At 37.6% G+C, this 20,751-nt stretch overlaps 1 protein-coding gene across 1 annotated transcript in view; it reads right to left on the bottom strand.

The window, feature by feature from the left end:
- CENPF (centromere protein F) overlaps positions 1–20,751 on the bottom strand; it is a 41,630-nt gene that overhangs the window by 14,579 nt on the left and 6,300 nt on the right. The window contains exons 5-11 of the mRNA XM_054399000.1: positions 20,029–20,296; positions 18,354–18,556; positions 15,559–15,684; positions 11,505–11,633; positions 9,787–9,909; positions 6,071–6,206; positions 1,477–4,913 (exon numbers count right to left, since the gene is read on the bottom strand). Coding sequence (XP_054254975.1) covers positions 1,477–4,913; positions 6,071–6,206; positions 9,787–9,909; positions 11,505–11,633; positions 15,559–15,684; positions 18,354–18,556; positions 20,029–20,296 — 4,422 coding nt within the window. The remainder of the gene's footprint in view (positions 1–1,476; positions 4,914–6,070; positions 6,207–9,786; positions 9,910–11,504; positions 11,634–15,558; positions 15,685–18,353; positions 18,557–20,028; positions 20,297–20,751) is intronic.

The following is a 20,751-nucleotide window of genomic DNA, read 5'->3' as shown; positions in this document are numbered from 1 at the left end:
CAGCTTTTAAACCCCTCCAGGGATGGGGACTCCACCACCTCCCTGGGCAGCCTGGGCCAGAGCCTCACAACCCTTTCAGTGCAAATTTTTTTCCTACTGTCCAGCCTAACCCTTCCCTGGTGTAGCTGGAGCCCACACCCTGTTGTTCTCATTGTAAAGAACTCCCTCTTTACATCCAACCTAAATCTACCCTGCTCCAGTTTAAAACCACTGCCCCTCGTCATACCACTACAAGCCCTTCTAAATAGTCCTTGCCCAGCCTTTCTGTAGGTCTTCTTCAGATACTGAAATGTACCGATAAGGTCTTTGTCTCTTCTCTAGGCTGAACAGCCCCAATTCTTTCAGCCTGTTTTTACAGACGTGCTCCAGCCCTCTGATCATCTTTGTGGCCCTCCTCTGGACCTGCTCCAGCAGGTCCATGTCTCTTTTGTTTTGGGGGCCTCAGAACTGGACACAGCCTCATCTCAAAAAATTTCCACCTCTGCATATTAAGGAATAGTATTGTCTTTCCTCGAGTGTCTATATCAGTGTGGATGCTCTATGTGATTTGCAAGCAACGTGTCATACAAGTGAAACATTTTCTTCTCTGCAAGGAACAGTAACTCAGTGCTGCACAGCTGGTCAAAACATAGTCCGTGAAGATGCTTTGCATGACAGCAGTCAAACTTTAATTCGAGAGTGGGCTGACTGGTACTGGAGGCCACTTGCACAGGACTTAATGGTCAAAACTGCAATTCTCACAAGCAGAAAATGAACCTGGTAGATTTAATTTTAAGGGGAATCAGTCTAACATGCTGCATGCAATAACTAAACTTGTTTTCTTCCATTTTGAGTGAAGGTTTGATTCTGCCATTCCTTACAAGGACCAGTAAAATCTATCTTACTGGTTGCACACCATGTATGTACTGGAAAAGAAAGTCAGAGCTGACTGCAAATTTCTTATCCTCTTAAGCATTTTGAAGGAATTCAGGCTGAAACGAAAACTAATTTTTCTGCGACCAGCTTGTTCTGTTCTGCCTTTGATGGTACTGAAAGGAATTCAAGGTGTGGAACCAGTCCTAGTTTCTTTGTCCCATGAAGGGATGTGGGAAGTGTATGCATATTTAACTGATTGTGTTAAATCAGAGATCTGAGCTTGTAAGAATATTACAAACACATACTGTGCATGTGCACCTGCTGACACAGCAGGATCCACACTGACAGAGACATGAAGGAAAGGTAAGAAAGTAGTGCAAAGTATTACATGACTCCAGGAGACTAAACTTTTTGTATTTGTCATCATTTGTTATTTCTCACAATCCCTGTGATGCATAAACCAAAACCCAAGGTACTGGACTATTTCTCTGCTTTTTCTAGAGAAGACTACAGCTTCTGTGGGACAAACTTTTAAACAGATTTCATCTCAAAATTTAAATTTGGCTTACCATAAATTAAAGGGTTTACATAAAACTGATCTGCATTAGAGCAGTTACTTACATTTTCAGTATCTGTGCACAGCAGTGAATGAGAACTTAAATCAAGGACTTGCAGTTGGAATCTTGCTGCTTCAAGCTCCAAAGACAGAATCTCAGTTTGTTTTCTTTCTGCTGCCAGTTTGTACTCCATCTCCATAGTCACATTTTTCAGTTTCTGCTGCCATTCTTTCTCATCAGATAGATTTTGCTGTTTGAGTTGATCTATTTCTGTTCTTTCAGAAAGTATAACTTTTCTCAGCTCTTGTATTTCTTCATTTTTCATATTCTCTTGAATGTGAAATTGGTCTTGGAGCACCTTAATGGCCTTCTTATAGGTCTGACATAGCATTTGAAGTTCTTCAATTCTACCCTCAAGGTTAGATTTCTTAGGAGTAATACTGCTGCACTCTCCAACAGAGTCCGATCTGTGAGCATTATGACTATTTTTGACCAAAATATATGTTGCACCTTCTGGAGAACTGTCTGGCTGATTCATTTCCTCTATCCAGTTGCACATACCACTGTTTGAAGAATCAGCCACCTCACTCGCTTCTGTAAAACTGGAACTCAAATCAAAAAGATTTGAGAAAGAAACCATGGACTTAGTTTCATCTAATTTAGAGAGTGTGTCTGTTTGGCTGGAAGATAGTAGCACACTCACAGAATCTTTATAAGCGCTGCTCAGACTTTTTGACAATGCAGAGTTTTCTGCCTTCAGTGTTTCAGTGCAAGACTGTAGCTGAGGTATCCTGAAACACATACTGCAGTGCTGTCTGTATGATTCTGTATGTTCATCCTGGAATGACAAAAACTTCTCTCTTCCTTCAGCAAAGTGTATTTTAACTTCTTCGCTGGACAATTTTAAATCTTTATGGTCAGAACAAGGTCCAGTACAGCATTCTCTAAGTCTGAAGGACATCTCTTTATTATCAAAATGCATGCTTAGATTGCAGTTATCACTCTGATCCATAAGCTCTTCTGGAAAAATAGCTTTCTCTGAATTTTTATCTGCATTCATTATGTTCTCTTTCTCCTCCTCCATATTAATACCTGTGATGTCATTGGGTTTCGAGACTTTAAATCCAGAGGCTGATACAACGTTCTCACTCTGCAATCTCTCACATATTTTCTCGGGCTCACTCAAATTGTTCATTGCTGCCTGCAAAGAGGATGCCAGCAAGAATGATGAACAACTTTCATCCATTCCTTTTTGGCCACAATTCTGGGAAACACTATCATAATCATACTCCAGTGAGTAACCATCTTCATCTAATACTGTATGTGCAGAATCTAAAGTTTTCAGTTCCTTAACAGACAGTAGTTCTTGCTGCAGTCTCTCTTTCTCTCTCACATTTTTCTCAAGTTCTGCTTCTGTGCCTTTTAATTCAGTCTCCAGTTGTATCACTTTTAACTTGTAGTTCTCTAGGCATAGTTCTCTGTCCTCAAAATCCATCTGAAGAAGTTCAAGCTTAACTTGGTATTTATTCAGCTCAGCATCTTTTTCTTCCATGGACTTCCTGAACTGTTCTGAATGAAGTTTCTGTTCACAACTAAGACCACACATTAGAGATTCACTTTTTGTTTCTAGTTCCTTCCTTGATTGCCCCTTGTCTTGAAATACAAGGGCACATTTCTCTTGCATTGTATTTTGTGTTGCCCTGACATTTAACGCTTCCTGTGTTAAACAGTCAAGCTCCGTAGAAGGCACCTGCTGGATACTGGAAAATTCTGAGTGGAGTTGTTTAAATTCTTGAATCAAATCCTTCTTCATTTGTTCTGAGGCTTTTAGTTTATGTAAGATGTCTTTATTCTCACAAAAAAACTGTTGCTCTTGTTCTAATTTTGCTTTCTTTTCCTCAAATTCAACTGTCTGCTCTCTCAGAATGCTCACCATCTTCACGTTTTCTTCTTCCACTGATTTATAATTTGCTTGCAAAACTTTAAGCTCTGTTTTGATTTCTTCAGTTCTTGATTCACTACGCTGTTGCTCCTCTCTGTGTTTTTCTGACATTTCAGAAATTATTTCTTCTTTCTCCTTTAAACCATCAGAAATACTTTTATTTGTTTCCAGCAAAGTTATTTGTTCTTTCTCTAAAGCTCTGCTTAAATTCTTAAGGATGGCATTTTCCTCAGTAAGTTCCTCAACTTCTTTGCTATATGAGCAAATAGTTGAAGACATAACCTTCTTCTCTGAATCCCATGTTTCAGACATGTGCTTCAGCTGTCTTACTGAATCCTCAAGCAATTTATTATTAATCTTTAAATCCTGAAGCTCACCTTGTTGGGTCTCTAATCTTTCATTCAGAGTTTGCAGTTGCATGTCCTTTTCCTCAAGAATAGCTAAAGATTCTTCAACTAATTTTTGACGTGTTGAAATATCATCTTGCAAGTTACTAATATGCTGTTTAGTTTCTGTCACGAAGCTTTCATGCATCTGTTCTACACTTAATAACTTCTCTTCTGCTTCACCCTTTATTTGCAGTAAGTCTTCATACTGCTGCTGCTGATTAGAATTCAGCTGCTTTTGAGCCAGTAAGGAAATCTCAAGAGACGAGATTTGATCTTGCAAAATGGCCAGATCCTTTGTTTTTCCTACTTCTAGGTAAGGTTTTGCACATCTGGGATCCTCAGCAATGCAGTTATTTGCTGCAAGTTGCATACTGCCTAACACAGTTTTATCCTGTCCACTTGGTAAATTAACTTCTCCATTGTTTGTCATTCCTGAAGTATCTTTCTCTTTTACAAGACAACAGATTTTTTCATATTCAGCAAGCAGGTCATGATAACGCTGTTCCTTTTGCAGCCCTTCAGTTGCTGCTAACTGTAACTTTTCTTCTAGTTCACTAATTTGGTTGGTAAACTGGAATATTTTACAGGACATATTTTCTATCTCTTTACAGTACTTTTTATCAGAACATTCTGCTTTCTGCAGAAGCTCATCAAAAGCTTTTTTTTGTTCTTCTAATTCTGCACTTTTACATTCCAACACGTCTTTAAGTTCTCTAATCTCTGTGTTTTTTCTGTCACATTCAGTTTCCAACATTCTGAGTTTCTCACTATGCTCACAATTTTTGATTTGCTGACTCTGAAGTGAACTCTCCAACTCATTAATATGGGCCAGCATACCTTCCTTTTCAGACTTAAGTTTGTTTATAAGATGATCATTTTCATTTTTCCATTGAGAAAAAGCAGTAGCCTCTTTTTGCAGGTCTTCACACTCTCTCTGCTTGAATCCAAGAAGCTTCTGCAAAGCTTCTGATTCTCCCTCCATTTTACTTATTTTACAGTTTTGTTCTTTAATATAGTTATCTTTTTCTTTGAGCAGGATTTGGGTAGAATCTTGTTGCTTTTCCATGTCAGCTAAAGCTGTCTTCAGCTTCTCCAGCAAAAGGGAGCTCTCTTGCTTTTTAAATTTCTCTTCCAGTAGCTTCAACTCTGTTTCCTGAGAAGTATTCTTATCTGTAAAAGAAAACATCATTGAATCTTTGACAGTCAATACTGGCAATTCTACTGGTAATTTTCTAGAGGAATTGTTACTATTTACTTTTTACTGTTTTCAATTCCATTTTCAATTCTCATTCTAGTGCATAGCTTTACTATCAAATCACATCACTAGATAAAGGATTGCTTATATCACCACATGCTATTGGAAACCATGTATTCATAGACATTGTCAGCTTTCCAAATTATCTGCTACAAGTCTGCACACTCCAAGCCGGTCAGTTCTTACTTCTCAGATGTAAATACCTGTTGTTTCTCTGCCCTACTTTCATCAATTTTTTAATATAAAGTAGCACTTCCTTTTTGTGGTGGTGTTTTGGGGTTTTTTAAACAAAACAAAAAGAAACAGGACAGTTGTCATTCCAGTATAAAGCCTTGTGGGTCAGTCTTACACTCCATTTCTACCAAAGTAGGGTCCTTTTTCAAATTGTCATAGTTGTTTCCCTGCCTTGATAGGAATAGACTAAGAAGCACCAAGGCTACATACAGGAATTCTGTTCCACTAGCTAGTTTATAAAGTCTGCAAGTTTTCTATAAGATCATCAGCTGAAAGGCGACCAAAGTTTGGTCATTAATTTTAAGGAGAACAGAATCAAATCCAAAAGCTTAATTTTAAAATATTACATGACATTTTATTGGTGAACAGACAAAAGTGGGATGCACAGGAATAAGTGGGAATCTATCTATCCCCCTTTTCAGTCAGATCCAGAACTACAAGGTATATTTCAACTCAGTTGCTGAAAAACTGTGTTCTCAACCAGAAATGCTGCAAACAAGACTCAACTATTGACAGTTATGCAACATTTTTCTACCTTTTTTTAAACACTATGAAACACATTAAAGAATTACAAAACAGAAGTTTTATGATTTAGAGACATTGTATGAAATTCAGTTTGCTGATCAGTGCACTTCAACTAATTTCAGAACTGTGTACCTTTACTTTCTTCATAGACAAAAATGCATTTCCATTTAAAACAAACTCAGTGTTGGTAAAACCACTAATCATATCCCACAGTGGAAACCTTTTAACTTTTCACAATGAAACTCACAGGATGGCAGGAAACACATCATTAAATGTGCAACAGGAGTTCCACAAATTTAAATACATAACTCACTTTTCAACTCTTCTGCAAAATTCTGGCTCTGCTTTAAAGACTGCTTGACCATACTTAGTTCTTCTTCAAGCTGATGGATCTGTTGCAATTTTTTTTCCAGTTGACAGTTAATAAGGTTTTTTTCTTGCTTCACTTCCTAAATCAGAATCAAAATAAGATCATATTGCATGTGAATGGCCAAAGAATTTAAAGTTAATTTAAATCAAAAGCAAAATATTCCATTAGGTCTTATTAAGTCTTTGGGCAGCTGTGCCTGTGTCCAAAACACTGCTCAGGAACATAAGCTGAACTATTCCTTATTGGTTGACAGCATCTGAGAGATGCTATCAGCTAAAGTAGTTAGCATGTTCTTGTTTGCTTACAGCAAACAGCTCCACATGACCTGCCCCAAACAGATCGAGACAGGACATATCCTACAAAATCTGATTTGATGATGCTGGGCTACTTTCCCAAAGCAACAAAGGAAACAATTCCATGCAATGGCATTGAAATTAACAAGATATTTATAGGTCAGATTTCACCTAACATCTCAGAGACAAGTTCTCTTCCCACTGAAATTGTGGCATGGCATGGCAACATGTTGCAACATCTATCATGGCAACACCAGTCAAATTTTATTTAGAAGAGTTTACTCTTTCTGAGGGTTGTTTTGCCATGAAAAGTATTTTCCTTCAAATAAACTGAGGTCTTGCTTTAAAAAAAACCCCAAACAAAAACCCCAAACACAAACTAAAATACAAACAAAACTATGTAACTACATTGCATCTAGGAAGCCAAATGAAAGTTCTTTTAAGGAAACTAATCCTTTTCCTCCGTACTCCTGTGCTGCTGGACAACAGATGGCATAGAACTGGCATGGCCCAATTGGAAACAGGCCATCGATTATTCATCCATTTACTACTACCAGATGGGCAGCAAAGCACAAAAGCCAAGCTCAAGAAATGGAAAGGTCTGGATGAAAAAAAATTAAAAGCTCGCTGGCATGATAGGCTTGGTTTTGCAACAATATAAATAAATCACCCTCAGAAAATGATTAAAATTGTCACTGTCACTAACAGTTACCTTCCCTTCTACTCATAGCCTTCCACACCCACAATTCTTAAAAAAAAAGTTCCAGTCACATAAGTTTCAATGAAGGAAGCTTTCTAGTAATCTTAACTTTTTTAAAGAGTCCAAATTTCTTGCATTCAAAGCACCACAGGCAGATGCAATACAAGTTCATGAACTACACAAGCCTGTGATCTACAGAAAGAAAACCACATAAGCTTAAGGAATGACAATGGCTAAAAGGTCCAATTATTTTCATTTGGTGCAAACATTCACAATAAGTAGCACTTGAGAAAAATCCAGGAATCCATAATTTAATGGATCAAGTATCTAACAGTAATTAGCCATTTACACTTTCCAAAGCTATAAGCAAATGAATCACTCTGGTTTCGATCCAGTTATCAATTCTACTTGTACACTGTATAACTCAAGTTAGCCATTCTGCAATTGTCCCTTGAAACAGCAAAAACCAAACCAAAGCAAACTCCAGAACATATACACAGGTAATACTGTTACTCTGGAGATACTCTTCATGGAGCAAACTTAGGAGCAATTTAGGGACTGACTGACCAATTTTTTCCATGAATAGTTAGGGGCTTCCCTGCACCATGAAAATGTAAACTGTGCTAGGATGCCAGAACTGCTAAGCTATTGAGACAGCACAGTTGCAAAGCTTAGCTGTCCTTAGAGTAAATGTATCCTGTATGTCTCACAAGTGTATCTGTTTTGGACCACCAGTCTTGTTATACAGTAAGGACTAAAGCAAAGCAGTGGATTAACCAGAGGAAAACAGCTGTGTTCTCCACTGGGTAGCTAGACCATTAGTGTAAAACCGCAGCAATCTCCTGTTAATAAAGGAAAACAGATGCCCATTTCACTCTTGCTTTCTTTTGCTATAAAGAAAATCTACTGTCAACAAAGCCTCCAAGACTTGGTCAACAATTCCATGTAATATTTTGCATTATATTTATTTATGACAATGAGAAAGACAAGCCATGTACTAAGTTCTGACAGTGTATACCATGCTTTCGTGCAGAACTCTTAAAACAGAGAACTGTACTGTTATTTCAAATATTACAATCTCCTCCAGACTGAACTTCTTTATACATTTATTGGCCACATTCTAAAATAGCATTACTGTTACCAGCTGCTCAATTGTCTGACCAAGATGAACAAATATGAAAAAAAAAAAATCTGACCACAGTTACAGTTACAGTTACTACTAAGATGGATACAAGACTGGTTGATAGAATGAAGCACTCCCAAGTAAAAGGTGTTTCCATGTGAGATGCTCTCCAACAATGGGATCTCAAAACACTGTAAAATCTAGCCTCACTCCATAATTTCAATTCCAGAGGGGGTTATGGGCCCACTATATAAACTATTTTTGTCTTGTCTAAAGATATGAAAGATTACACAAGAATGTCTAGAAGCTTAAAGGAGATTTCCTCCTCTGAGATACACTTGAAAAACAAAAATTACCTTTATTAGTCTTACCACTGGAAGGCACCAGTTACATTTATTTACTAAACAGATTTCAAGGACCAGTGTCTGGCATAGAGGCCAAGTGGCACAGAACAGCCAGTATCTGTACCACTAAAGTCTTCTGTTTTTTCCAAAACAGGTGGCTCTAACCAAACTGCTTGCTGGGAACGGTCCCAGGCTCATGTGAACTCCCAAACTGTGCCTGGGAATTGTATGAAAGAGTGCTAGTCAGCTGGGCCAAAACCATGCAAAATGCTGTTCTAACAATTAACAGTATAAATAGTCACGTTCCAGTAGCTGGGAACGTTCCCAGACATGGTAATCTACCAGCATGAACGTACCTAAAATTTCACAATATACAAAAGCTGTACCAGCATTTGTGTGATGTGAACAAAAGCCACTATTTTACTTTAAATTTTGACAGGTAAATTTTGGGCAGAAATTATAGAATCATAGAATTGCTTCAGTTGGAAAAGACCTTTAAGATCATGGAGTCCAACCACTATCTAACTACCAAGTCTGGTGCTAAACAATGACCCTTAGCACCACATCTTTCAAACCCCTCCAAAGATGGGGAATTAATCACCTCCCTAGGGAGCCTTTTCTAGTGTTTCATAATCCTTTTGAGTGAAGGATGCCAGATTATATTTTCTCATGACTGCAAGCAACAAGCAAAGTAAGAGTGTTTAAATAAAAGGAACCATGACTCTCAAACATAGGTGTTGAGCTCTTTCTTTACTGATTCTCCAAACATTTAAAATTTGCAATGAGAGTTCTCTAGTGGCACAACTTCAACAATTTAACGTGTAGCTGCTCTAATTGCCACTGAAGCAAAACTGAGAAGACACAGGAGACATTGAAGTGAAAAGATTTCTGCATGTGTGAGTATGAGGTAGTATGGCAGCATTCAAAGACTTCTCCAAATTTATCCTTGTTTGGGGGAAAGATTTTACAGCAGCATCCTACCCACACAGCCAGTTCCACAAACTGCATTAATGTACATGATGTTAGTGAAGATCTCCTTTTTGTTATAACTAAGATATGTTATTAAGATAATCCATAAAAGTATTTTAAGATTGCTTACAAGAAAACAAGCTACATAAATAAATGCTCAACAGTTTTATTGCTTAGAGTTTGCCAATTTATGCTACTAATTCTATCAACTACTCTTCTGCACTGGTTACCTCAAAGCTTCTTGTCAAATCCATTTCCTTAGCCTGGGCTGCTAATAAAGCCTGCTCTGCTCTGCACAGCTTCTGGGTGAGATCACTGGTACTGTGTTCCAAGCACTGTTTCACTGCCTTTACCTGTAAGAATTTTGAAAAATCAGCATTTTATTCACAGGTATGTATAATAACTCTTTTTAAAATTTGTTTGTGTTTTGTTTTTTTTTTTTTTTTTAATTCCTGTTCTTGAACTCCAACATTCCAACACTGGTCCCTTCCAATCCAAACCATTCTCTGATTATAAAATGAGTCTACATTGTTTTATCCCACTATGAACCTAAGGTTGCTTTACTGTGATTTACAAAATAGCTGCTTATTGCCTTGCACACCTTTGCCTCTGTCCATAAAGATGGAATGACTGTAAGATATTTCTAGTCTGTCTGAAATCGGATTAACATATCCAACTTGCAGCTACATCAACACAATGATATCTCTAGGATATAAATGAAACTGGGGTTGTAATAGCTTTTTGCTAAGATATGCAAATCAGAAAGTTAACATCATAACTGCACTTACTGCTCCACTGGCATAGATTTTATAAAAACTAAATAGCTTTTAGCTCTTTCAATATAGTCCTATAATGCTCTACATTAAGAAGGAAGGAAATGCTGTCATCAGGTCAAAAAAAGAAAAAAAGCCTATTCTGAGGTCATTAGATAAGAAATTAGTTTTCTTAGAGAAAGAACTAAAAGGCACCTATCTCTATTAAATCAATTTCTTCAGTAAGCATACTACAAAAGAATGTGCATATACAGAAACCACTGAAAACATCTGACTGAATGTATTCCTATGGTTGTATTCCTAAAACAAACCTGTTGTCAGTTTTAGAAATGCTGTTTCAGTTCAGCCTGCCTGCTAAAGGGGTTCTCAATAAATAACATTTTCAAACACTAGTGGCTTTATAGCTGATCTCAAGAGTTTTTTGAGGCTTTTAAACATTCCTCCTTTCTGGTCACTCAATTCTTTGGCCTTGTATTTCTTTCTAACTTCCTTAGGATTGTGGGTTTGTGACAACTAATGCATTCTAATAGCCAGCTGATGCCAAAGCTGTGGAAGACCTCCTTCATACTGATGTTCCTCTTTACAGAAGCCCTGATACTCATCTGATTTTCTAAAGAACCAGTTCAGAGAGTTAAACTGACAGCTAATACTTCTGCCTGCATACACATATGCTGATTTAGATATGTTTTTTGCTTTGCTCTTTTAGTTCCTGTATTAGCTCTCTACAGCAGGGTCACATGAGGGGTTGTACTGTGAAAAAAGAGTACCAGGGTGCATGGCCTGGGTGTATGAAATGAGGCTGTCGTTCTAAAGTTTAGTTCTGCCATCAAACTGCACCTCTGTACGTTTTCTATCTAAGATGTCTCTTGCGATCAGCCTTAGCTGCTCCTCTCAAACAGATTTACGTTAGCAGCACGGTTTCGCTTCACATCTCCTTCCCCATGGGAAGGGGACTAGCCCCAAGCTTTTAAAAGCCTGTAATTCATGGTTCAATACATAGCATTTCAGTGAGAAATGTGAAATACAAAACAGCTTAATACAAAGTGTACAAAACATTAATACAAGTCCCCACACTATTTTTTTTTTTGGTTTATGTGTAATTAATTTCAGGTAGTGCTGTTAGCAGAACTAAGCATCAGCTCCAGTAGAAGATTTTACTATAAGAAAAAGCCTACTTTGTCAAATTCTGCCTGCAGAGCATTGAAGTCATTTTTGGCTTGCTGTAACTCCTGACTCAGATTGTTTCTTATCTGGTTCCACTGCTGATCCAGTGTTTGTAAGGCACGTTGGTGGCAAGACAGCTCCTAGAAAACAGCAGCATAATAGCAAAGAAATAAACACATAACTACAACAAATCTGTACTTTGGTTACTGGAGCCATAACAACTGGTTTTCATTGACAGGTAACTACCTGCTCAGAGACACTTGTCTTGCACAGTGAACAACAGTTTAAAAAAACAACTTTGATGCATACTGTAAATGTCACATGGGCTAGAATGGCCCTAACTTGATTTAGGTCATCTACTTAAAAACTCCATTACAGCAACATTCCTATCACAGAAAGGGAAAGAAAATAATCTAAAACTAGTGAAAGTAACAGTATTAAAATTCTTCATCTTTAAGATAAGTGTCATGTACGAATTACATTCCTCTACAAGTGGACAAACTAATCTCTGCTTACTTACCACACTATAGGGTCGATTTTTTATCTAGGAAAAGTAAAAAATAATCTTGAAGTAATACCTAGCATGGTACTGAGCAACAAGATAATCTTACAAAGCCATTCATGAAAACTGCACAAAAAAGCAGTGTTCCCAAAACAGACTTTTTGAAATCTGTAGAATATAGTTTGTGTTTGATCTTATGAAATGCTATCCATTAAGATAAACAGCTGTCCTTGTCGTTTATCATGAGGCCTGTACTTATGCCTTTGGACTTCACAGTTCTGACTCTTCACATATTTCATAGGTTTATTAGGATCTAAAATAGTAAGAGGCATGAGGGTAATAAAAAGTAATGAAGGAAAAAAAATAAAGACAAACCAGAATATTTATCAGCAATAATTGCTATAAAAAAGTTGCAATAACCCAACAGCTTCCAACTTTCCAAGAGGATTTTACTTGTTCAGCCTGGAGAAGAGAAGGTTCTGGGGAGACTTAATAGTGGCCTTCCAGTACCTGAAAAGAGGCTACAGGAGAGCTGGGCAGGGACTTCTACAAGGGCTTGTAGTGATAGGGCCAGAGGGAATGGATTGAAGCTTGAGGAGGGTAGATTTGTACTGGAGGTTAGGAAGAAATTCTCACCACAGAAAGGCTGATGAGGCACTGAAGAGGCTGCCCAGGGAGGTTGTGGATGCCCTCTCCCTGGACGTGTTCAAGGCCAGGTTGCTTAAGCAAGCTGGGTGTCCCTGGCCATGGCAGGGGAGTTGGACTAGATGATCTTTAAGGTCCCTTCCAACCCAAACCACTCTATGAATCTGTGAATATGATCTACTGACAAATTCTAAGATTCTTGTGAAGTGAAAAGGGCAATAAAGCTCTTGTGCTTCTCTTACTCATTTTACACTTCAAGCATAGTTACTTCATACAGGCAAGCTGCTTCACTAAAAGACACAGTCCGACACTGTCACCAGTCAAACAAAAGAAAGAAGGAATACCAGACAAGCAAACAAAACCAGCAAAAAACCACCACAATCCCACAAACAAACAACACCCCCCCAAAAAAAATCCAAAACATAACCAAAAGAAAGGAATATTCAGCCATCAGGTATGCTTTTGTGAGCTGGGTAGCTCATCTCACTGGTCCTTTTGCACTTAAAATGAAAAAGATATTTGACTGGAACTGGCAGCTAATAAGGCCAGACTTGTGTGTAGTGGATGGAGTGTGGTTTGAGAGACTGGTGTTCATTTCTCTGGTGCCAGCTCAACCTTCTGCATGATTTAACTGATCAGAATGCTCAAAAGACTCACCTGCAGAAGGGTTGGATTCCCAGGCTAAGATTCACAGAATCATAGAATTGTTTCAGCTGGAAAATACCTCTAAGTTAATTGAGTCCAACCATCAACCTAACTCTGCAACTTCCTTTCACAGTGGAAGCCATCAGCTTGCAATCCCTTCAGGCTGGCTGAAGGTCTTACTTGTGTTTGCACTGAAGCCATTCAACATGAATCTGGTTGCTCACAGAAGTTCAGCTGGAAATGGAAACTCATTTGGATCCAAAAACTGCTCAGAACATTACAGGGACGAGCTGCAGCAGAAGCCTTGGGCTGGGATGTGGGTTTGAATTTGAAATAGCCTCAGGTTATGCCAGGGGAGGTTTGGGTTGGACATGAGAAACAGTTTCTTCCCTGAAAGGGTTGCCAGGGTCTGGAACATGCTGCCTGGGGAGGTCGTGGAGAGATTTTAAAGCCATGCACATGTGGTGTTGAGAAACGTGATTTAGTGGTGACCTGGTAATGCTGGCTTAACAGTTGGACTTGATCTGAAACTTTTTTTTCCAACCTAAGCAATTCTATGATTCACAGTGAAGGAACTAGAGCTGACATTTTCTTCAGTGTGGCTCTCAGGTAAAAGTCCATGAAATGCATTCCTGAATCTCATCTGCCTTCTAGAAATGGAAATGTAATAAGGAACACACCAGCAAGGCTTTACAGGATGGAATTCAGTGCAACCAGCACCGGTATCCGGGTTTCATAGAAGGGCTGAATCCCTCCCTGAGGAAAATGCGCAGATCAGAATTTCCATGATATTACACAAATTTGGATGTGTATAAAACAGAGCTTTTAAATTGGACTTGACAGCCAATTAGAAATGAATGAACATTAAATAAGCGTTATAAAAGCATGTAACAGCTCACAGATCACAAACATTACAGAATAAAAGAGAGTCGTTCACAGTTAACGGCCTTGCTGGACAACCTAGAAGACGGTGTGTGAAATTACACATTAGTCTTATGACTTTGTTTGTAACTAAAAATAAATTCTGCTTCACAGGAGACATTCCTGTGTGTGACACCTAAACTGCCTGACATACAAACTATCAGCTGTTGAAACAAGCTGTACTAACAAGCAACCCACGTGGAGGATGACTTGCTACTTCTCTGAAGAAATGTCTCAGAAATACTATATTCTTAAATGATCCCACTTAAGAGAGTGATAGTGCCTAAGGGGCATGCATGAGGCATAACAGAGCCACTATGGACTGCATTTGCAAGGAGAAACCATGACAGAAGGTTCACAGGCCTTCAACCCATCTTTTGATTAATATGACTGCTGTATTTGAATCATTCAACAGCAGGCTTTTTCATGCTGCAACTATTCAAGCACAAAGATCAGTTCTTATTTACCACTTCTAGACAAGGTTCAGTATCTCTTGAGTTCCTGCGTTAGCACCTAGACTAACAGACTTTGTGAAACCACTTTCCACTCAAGAGCATTGGTGGGAGCCCTGTTCATCAGCCACTCCAGCATAATTCTCTAGCAATTATCTATCTTTCTGGCTATACCTTGGAGAAAAGGATTCAAGTTCAACGTTTAAACACAACAGTAGTCTTCTTCAGGGCCACGCCTCTACTCAGTCCTCAAAAGCAAACTTAAAATGCACATCTGAAATGGCAAGATCACTTCCAAATCCGTGTCTTGGATTTCCTAACGCTCATTATTAAGCTCAAAAAGAAAAACACAAAGAGTTTAGACCTATTCCAAATCAGGGTTACTGCTAAACATAACTTCACTCCAAAAATTTCCAGGAATACTGCTACACTTTGCAAGAGCTGGCACTTCAGAAATGAAAGACACTTATGCTAATCCCATATTTTACCACCTTCTGCACATGAACCAAAATTTGAATAATAGATATATAATTCTAAAGAAATTCTTTTCTTTGTACGAGATGCATGAAAAATTAACTCCGATAACTGAGTCAGTTATTATATTTGAACTCACATACACATACCCCTGTGAACAACAAAGTCTAGTTTCTCATAGATTTGTACCTCAGTTGGGTCTCTTGCACATATTCTCCATTGCCTAGAGAATACTAATATAATTCTGCATCTCTCCAACAGCCTACCTCTTCTACTGGGATGATTGTTTTCAGTTTTTCAGTTACCTTTCAACTTTTACCTCTCTATCAGACGTGATTGCAATTAACTGAAAAACAGATGCACAAAATAAGCCATGTGATTTCATCTCCTCAAGAAGTCAAAATGTAAAATTTCTTCTTGCCTTACCTGCTGGTATTCTTTTTCCTTGGCCTTTATTTTCTGTTCTAAAGACTGACGAGCACTCTCAGCATTTTGTCTTTGGCAATTCAGTTCTTCTGACAATCTTTTCACCTTTTGCTCCATCATTTGCACCTGTAATTTAGTTATCAACCACAAGTGTAAAAAATACACATGACATTTTGTTTAAATTTATATGCATTCATACAGAAAGACTGATTTCATCTACTGCAATTGCTCTAGCTGGTACCATATAAATTCTTAGCAATCCAAAGTACTAAGCTCATACTTGTTTTTGTTAGTGATAATAGAGACTATATATACATATTTTCAACATCTGTGTAAATACATACAGAATAAAAGCATCTTCTGAAAAATCAGTGTCTTTGAAAGTTTACAGATACGTACTGTATCTGACAATAAAAATAGATTATGTTTTCAGTATGTCAGGTTGCTATGAACTACAGAATGACCATTAACTGCTAAATAAGTGCTTGCTTAGACTGAAAATGACTGCATATTCCACTAAATTTCAGAGTGATTCAGCACAACGATTTGCACAGGAAAATAAAAAAAAGAGTATTTTTCATAATTTAAACTTTAATTAAAAGGAAATAAATTAGTAGCCTATGTTTTAGGTTATCCTCCACAAGGAGAGTATGTCAGTTTGTTATCTAATTCAGTTTATTATGTCACCTAAGATGGTAAAACAATAGACACCTAACTTCCTGAACAGAAAAACATATTTTTATTCCAAACCAAATCTGTTAATGCAAAACACCTACAACTTATTTTTCCTCTAACCCAGGGGGTAAGAAAAATGGCAAAGGATGAACAGGACGCTTTTCCAGAAACAAGGGCTGTTTAATGTTACTGAAACAGAAGTCCATCTGTGTCACAAGACAGTAAGAAGCAAGCAGAAGGGATGTCTGTTTATCAGCACAGACTGCAGGGATAATGATCTCCTTTAAGATCACATGGAAACTTGTCTTGACATACATAGATTGCATTGGCTTGGAAGGGACCCTTCAAAGGTCATCTTGTCCAAAATTTTGCAGTGTGCAGAGACATCTCCAGCTAGATGACTGACCAGGGCAGACCTCACAAGATATGAGAATACTCGGTAACAGAGAAGGTGCAATGGTTGAGGTCTGTGAATAATATCAGTGATAGCATACAAGGGACATGCCAAAATTAAATTCAGGCTAGGAGGCTGAAAACTAAATTCTATAATCTCAGTGCAGATCTACATCCAAAGTCCAACAGCAAGCAGAGATCCAATTTCAGTGCAAGTAAAAAGAAACAGAACAGAAATGAGCAACCTTCAGATGATGGGACAGAAGGAATCTTATTGGACAATATACTGTGTGACACCTTAAGGATGGGCTCCACCTCAATTCAAATGAGGCCAATCAGTCCTACTTCTCCTCATCCTTCTCCAGGCCACTTCCTAGCTATGTAACATTGCTCCTTGTGCTGGATTGAATGCCCCTTTGATTTCTAAGTAAAACAATTCAGCTCCCTTAAACCCACAAAAGAATTAACAAGGCAACATTAAATATATAATAATCCTAATCATCCTAATTCTAGGAAGTTGAATCAGGTCACACAGAGAATGTGAAAAGAAAGACTTTTTCAGAGGAACTGAGCTGCTAGGTTTGACCAGATGTCTTTCCACAAACTTACAGTGATGCCTTTATGTAGTCAATGGAGTATATGAAAAATGTGATTTCACTTTACTTCCAGCCAAAACTTCCCCTAAACCAGTTACTCAAAGCTAGCAATAACCAAATGCTGGTGTCTCTCTTAAAACACAGACTAACTCAGAACATGCAAAGGTTTATTTTTTAAGGACAAACACAGGAGTTACAGGAAACAGACATTCTCCAATATAGTTAAGTAGCATGCAGAACCTTGCTGACAGATAACAATTACTATAGCCTAAGAAGGTAAACATCTCTTTTCCTATCCTGCAGATGAATAAAAATTATAGGAAAAAAAATAAATGGAAATAATGAAGATTCAATTAATTATGACATCTATGCACTACTTCCAAATTTGGCAAATGCTATGAAAAAGGATTCTAGGAAGGCAATGCACCTTGACTAATCAAGAAAAAGAGAAAACTATTGTTACTTGTCATCTTCTGCAGTTGCAATTAAATGATTTTAAACACTGGCAATCTTGTCTTCTTTCCACGACTCTGCATCAAAAAGGCAAACCTTTTCAAGTTTTTATACATAGGTATTTAAATACACTCCGTAAAATTCTTGACTAACCTACTGATTTTCACTACGAAGCCAAACTCCTTAGGTTGTGAAATCTCGTTCAGAAACTACACACATTCCAATCTTGCACGGTATTTTTACCTTTTTTCTTTGTTTTTAAGAAAAGTAATTTACAATCCAAAGACTGTGCCCTCACAGCATTCTGCACTATAAGCAACAGATAATGATTTTCAGCCAAAGTTGCATGGCAAAGTGTATTTAAGGTCAGAACTTGCCACCAGATGTCACTGTTGCTCTATGCAACCCCATCAAAATACATTTTTCAGAATTGCAGTCAATCTTGCCTGAGGATGAAAAATATTTCTTCAGGTGCTAAAAGACCCTCACAACTGTTTACAAGTATTTACATTTTTATAGGTAATACATATCAAGCTAACGTATACTTCTCAAAACTTGATCCTCAGCAAATGTTCAAGAAACATATCTTGGGAAACTTGGTTCTTACTAAACCGACACACATTAATACTGGGAATGAACTGTAAGGGCAGTCAGAAGATGCGTGATGCAACATTTTACCTGTGTGGTTGCTTGATCAAGTTGTGTTCTCATTTGAGTTAGTTTGTCTCTGGTTTGGTTCAGAACTTTATCCTTCTCTGTTAATTCCAACTTCATTCTGTTCAGCTGTAGTTCAGTCTCTTGTTGTTTAATCATATGGGATTTCTTTACTTTTTCTTGAGCTTGCAGTTGTTGTTCTAGGTCTCTAACAGTAGAATTTAACTCTAAATTGTAAAATGAGGAAAGATTAAAAATACTTTCTGCTTTGAAAAGTGTGTCTTCCAGGTATTCAAATTTCCAACTGTCTTTTAGTTCGATAAACTCAAGTTCCTGATACATACAGACACCCTAAAACAAAAGTTTCAGATCTCGTCTACTACTACATCAATGACTAAAATGATCAAGACTGAAAGACAATTAACAATCAATAATTTCCACTTCATGATATCTGGGAACACAGTAAAGTGCAAGGTAAGGCACTAATGCTGCAAAGGCGAAGACAATTTGTGCCTCTGACCATTTGTGTGCATTTGTTTTTGCGTTTTTAAACACGAACATGTCACTTGACGTATCTTTTTTTTTTTTTTTTTAAGGGAAGACGTGCACTACAAACATTTGTTTAGGGCAACTGGGAGCTTCTGTTTCAAACAGGCTTTTCAGCTACTGGGCATCTGTAAATACAGTATTCTGTATTTGAATCTTTTTCCTCTCACAAAGCAACACACAAATAAAGTGAAACCGTTATCCTCCAAAATCACAACGTAATTTTGCAGTGGAAAACTTCAGTCACCTACAGGTAGTGTTACCCAGAATTACTATGATGTGGTAATTCTTTTTGTTAAGAAACCACCCACTGTCTTCCTGATGCTGACTTTTTATGGTTTCAAATTTAAAAATGCTGCCTAGATTGAAGTTTTACAAGTAGGTATTTGAATAAACAGTTTGGAGAGCAGAGGAACTTATAAAAGAGTTGTACAAGAAACAATTAGTGGGAAAAGCTGTTTGAAATAGTAGGCTTAAGGAAATATTCACCAAATCCACAACAAAACAGCTACTTATTCATTCCTGATATCTGATAGTTGGAATAGAGCATTTCTTCATGTCAATACATGCAATACAACTTCATACCTTGTTTTTTTATCATACTTCATTCATCATACTTCATCATACTTTCATTCTGTGCTTTCACTAGCATTCATTATGGACTAATTCAGTTATGTGTTAAGCATATTCAAGCAATGGATTTTGAACACAGGTATTGCTTACCCATAAATCTTAAGTCATACAAAATTTAATAAGTAATATAATTGAATTTAACAGTGAGATGTTATGAAATCCTGAAGGGTTTTCTAACTCTCTTTTAAAAGAATTGATCCATGAGCAATGGAATTATCAGAAAAGGCCACTTTCCTTTTATATGATGTCTCTACCCACCTCCAAAATACAAACTCCTCCCTTCTAACTCTCACACCCTGTATGTAAGACACCACAGCTTGTAGATCATTTCTATGATGCACTGCCTGATCTTCGGAAATAGACAAAGCAGCCAGCTGGGCTAGCTACCAAAGACAACAGGTATACTTCTCTTTTCCTCACTAAAGCACTAATTTCAATACCTCTCTTCTACCCACACATCAGCTTTACTGAAACCATATAGGAGACAGCCCTTGAGTTTAAAAGAAATGATAATAGATACCCTGGTTCTGTGCTTTCAGCTGGATTATGAATGAAGAATTACAGTTCTCAGTGAAGCTGTTATCAAACCCGTTCTTCTCTGACAGTATACTAGAATTTGTTTCTTTCTCCCATGGAAAGAAGGATGTTGTAGAACTTCCCCTTGCAGGTGTTTCATGCTTTCTAGATGGTGTCTCCTCTTGTTGCCATGAAAACACAGATGAGGAAGCCTGATGTCGAGCAATTTCTCTGTGACTCAAAGATCTTTGAGGATGAGGCTGGCTTATTTTCTGCATCTAAGAAGAAAAAAGGATCTACCTTTACACAGGTTCATATGCAACATAAAATAACTATTAATAAGTACATCATGGATGGTAGTAATTTCATATTTTTATAACATCACAGGAGTGCAAATCACTGAATCATAAAATTGCTTTTTATACTACATATATAATTTAGCCCAAATATCTGAGAATAGTTGATACACAAACATCTCCCAAAAAAGTAGTTTGATCTGTGTATCTTTATAAGTAAGAAACCTGTATTTTTGTCTTTAAGAGAGATCCCATCATTTACATCCTAACATTTCTCAAAACTGAAGCCTACATTTTTGCAGGCAAGTGCTAAGAGAAGGAAATTTCAAGAAATATAGAATTCTAGACTAACATATCTGATAAGGGAGACCTTATAGCTACATTTCAATATCTGAAGGGGACCTACAGGAAGGCTGAGGAAGGACTGTTTT

Source organism: Indicator indicator, chromosome 2, assembly GCF_027791375.1.
Source record: "Indicator indicator isolate 239-I01 chromosome 2, UM_Iind_1.1, whole genome shotgun sequence".
Taxonomy (NCBI): Eukaryota; Metazoa; Chordata; class Aves; order Piciformes; family Indicatoridae; genus Indicator; species Indicator indicator.
The sequence above is the reverse complement of the archived record's forward strand: the minus strand, read 5'-3'. Positions and strand labels throughout refer to the sequence as shown.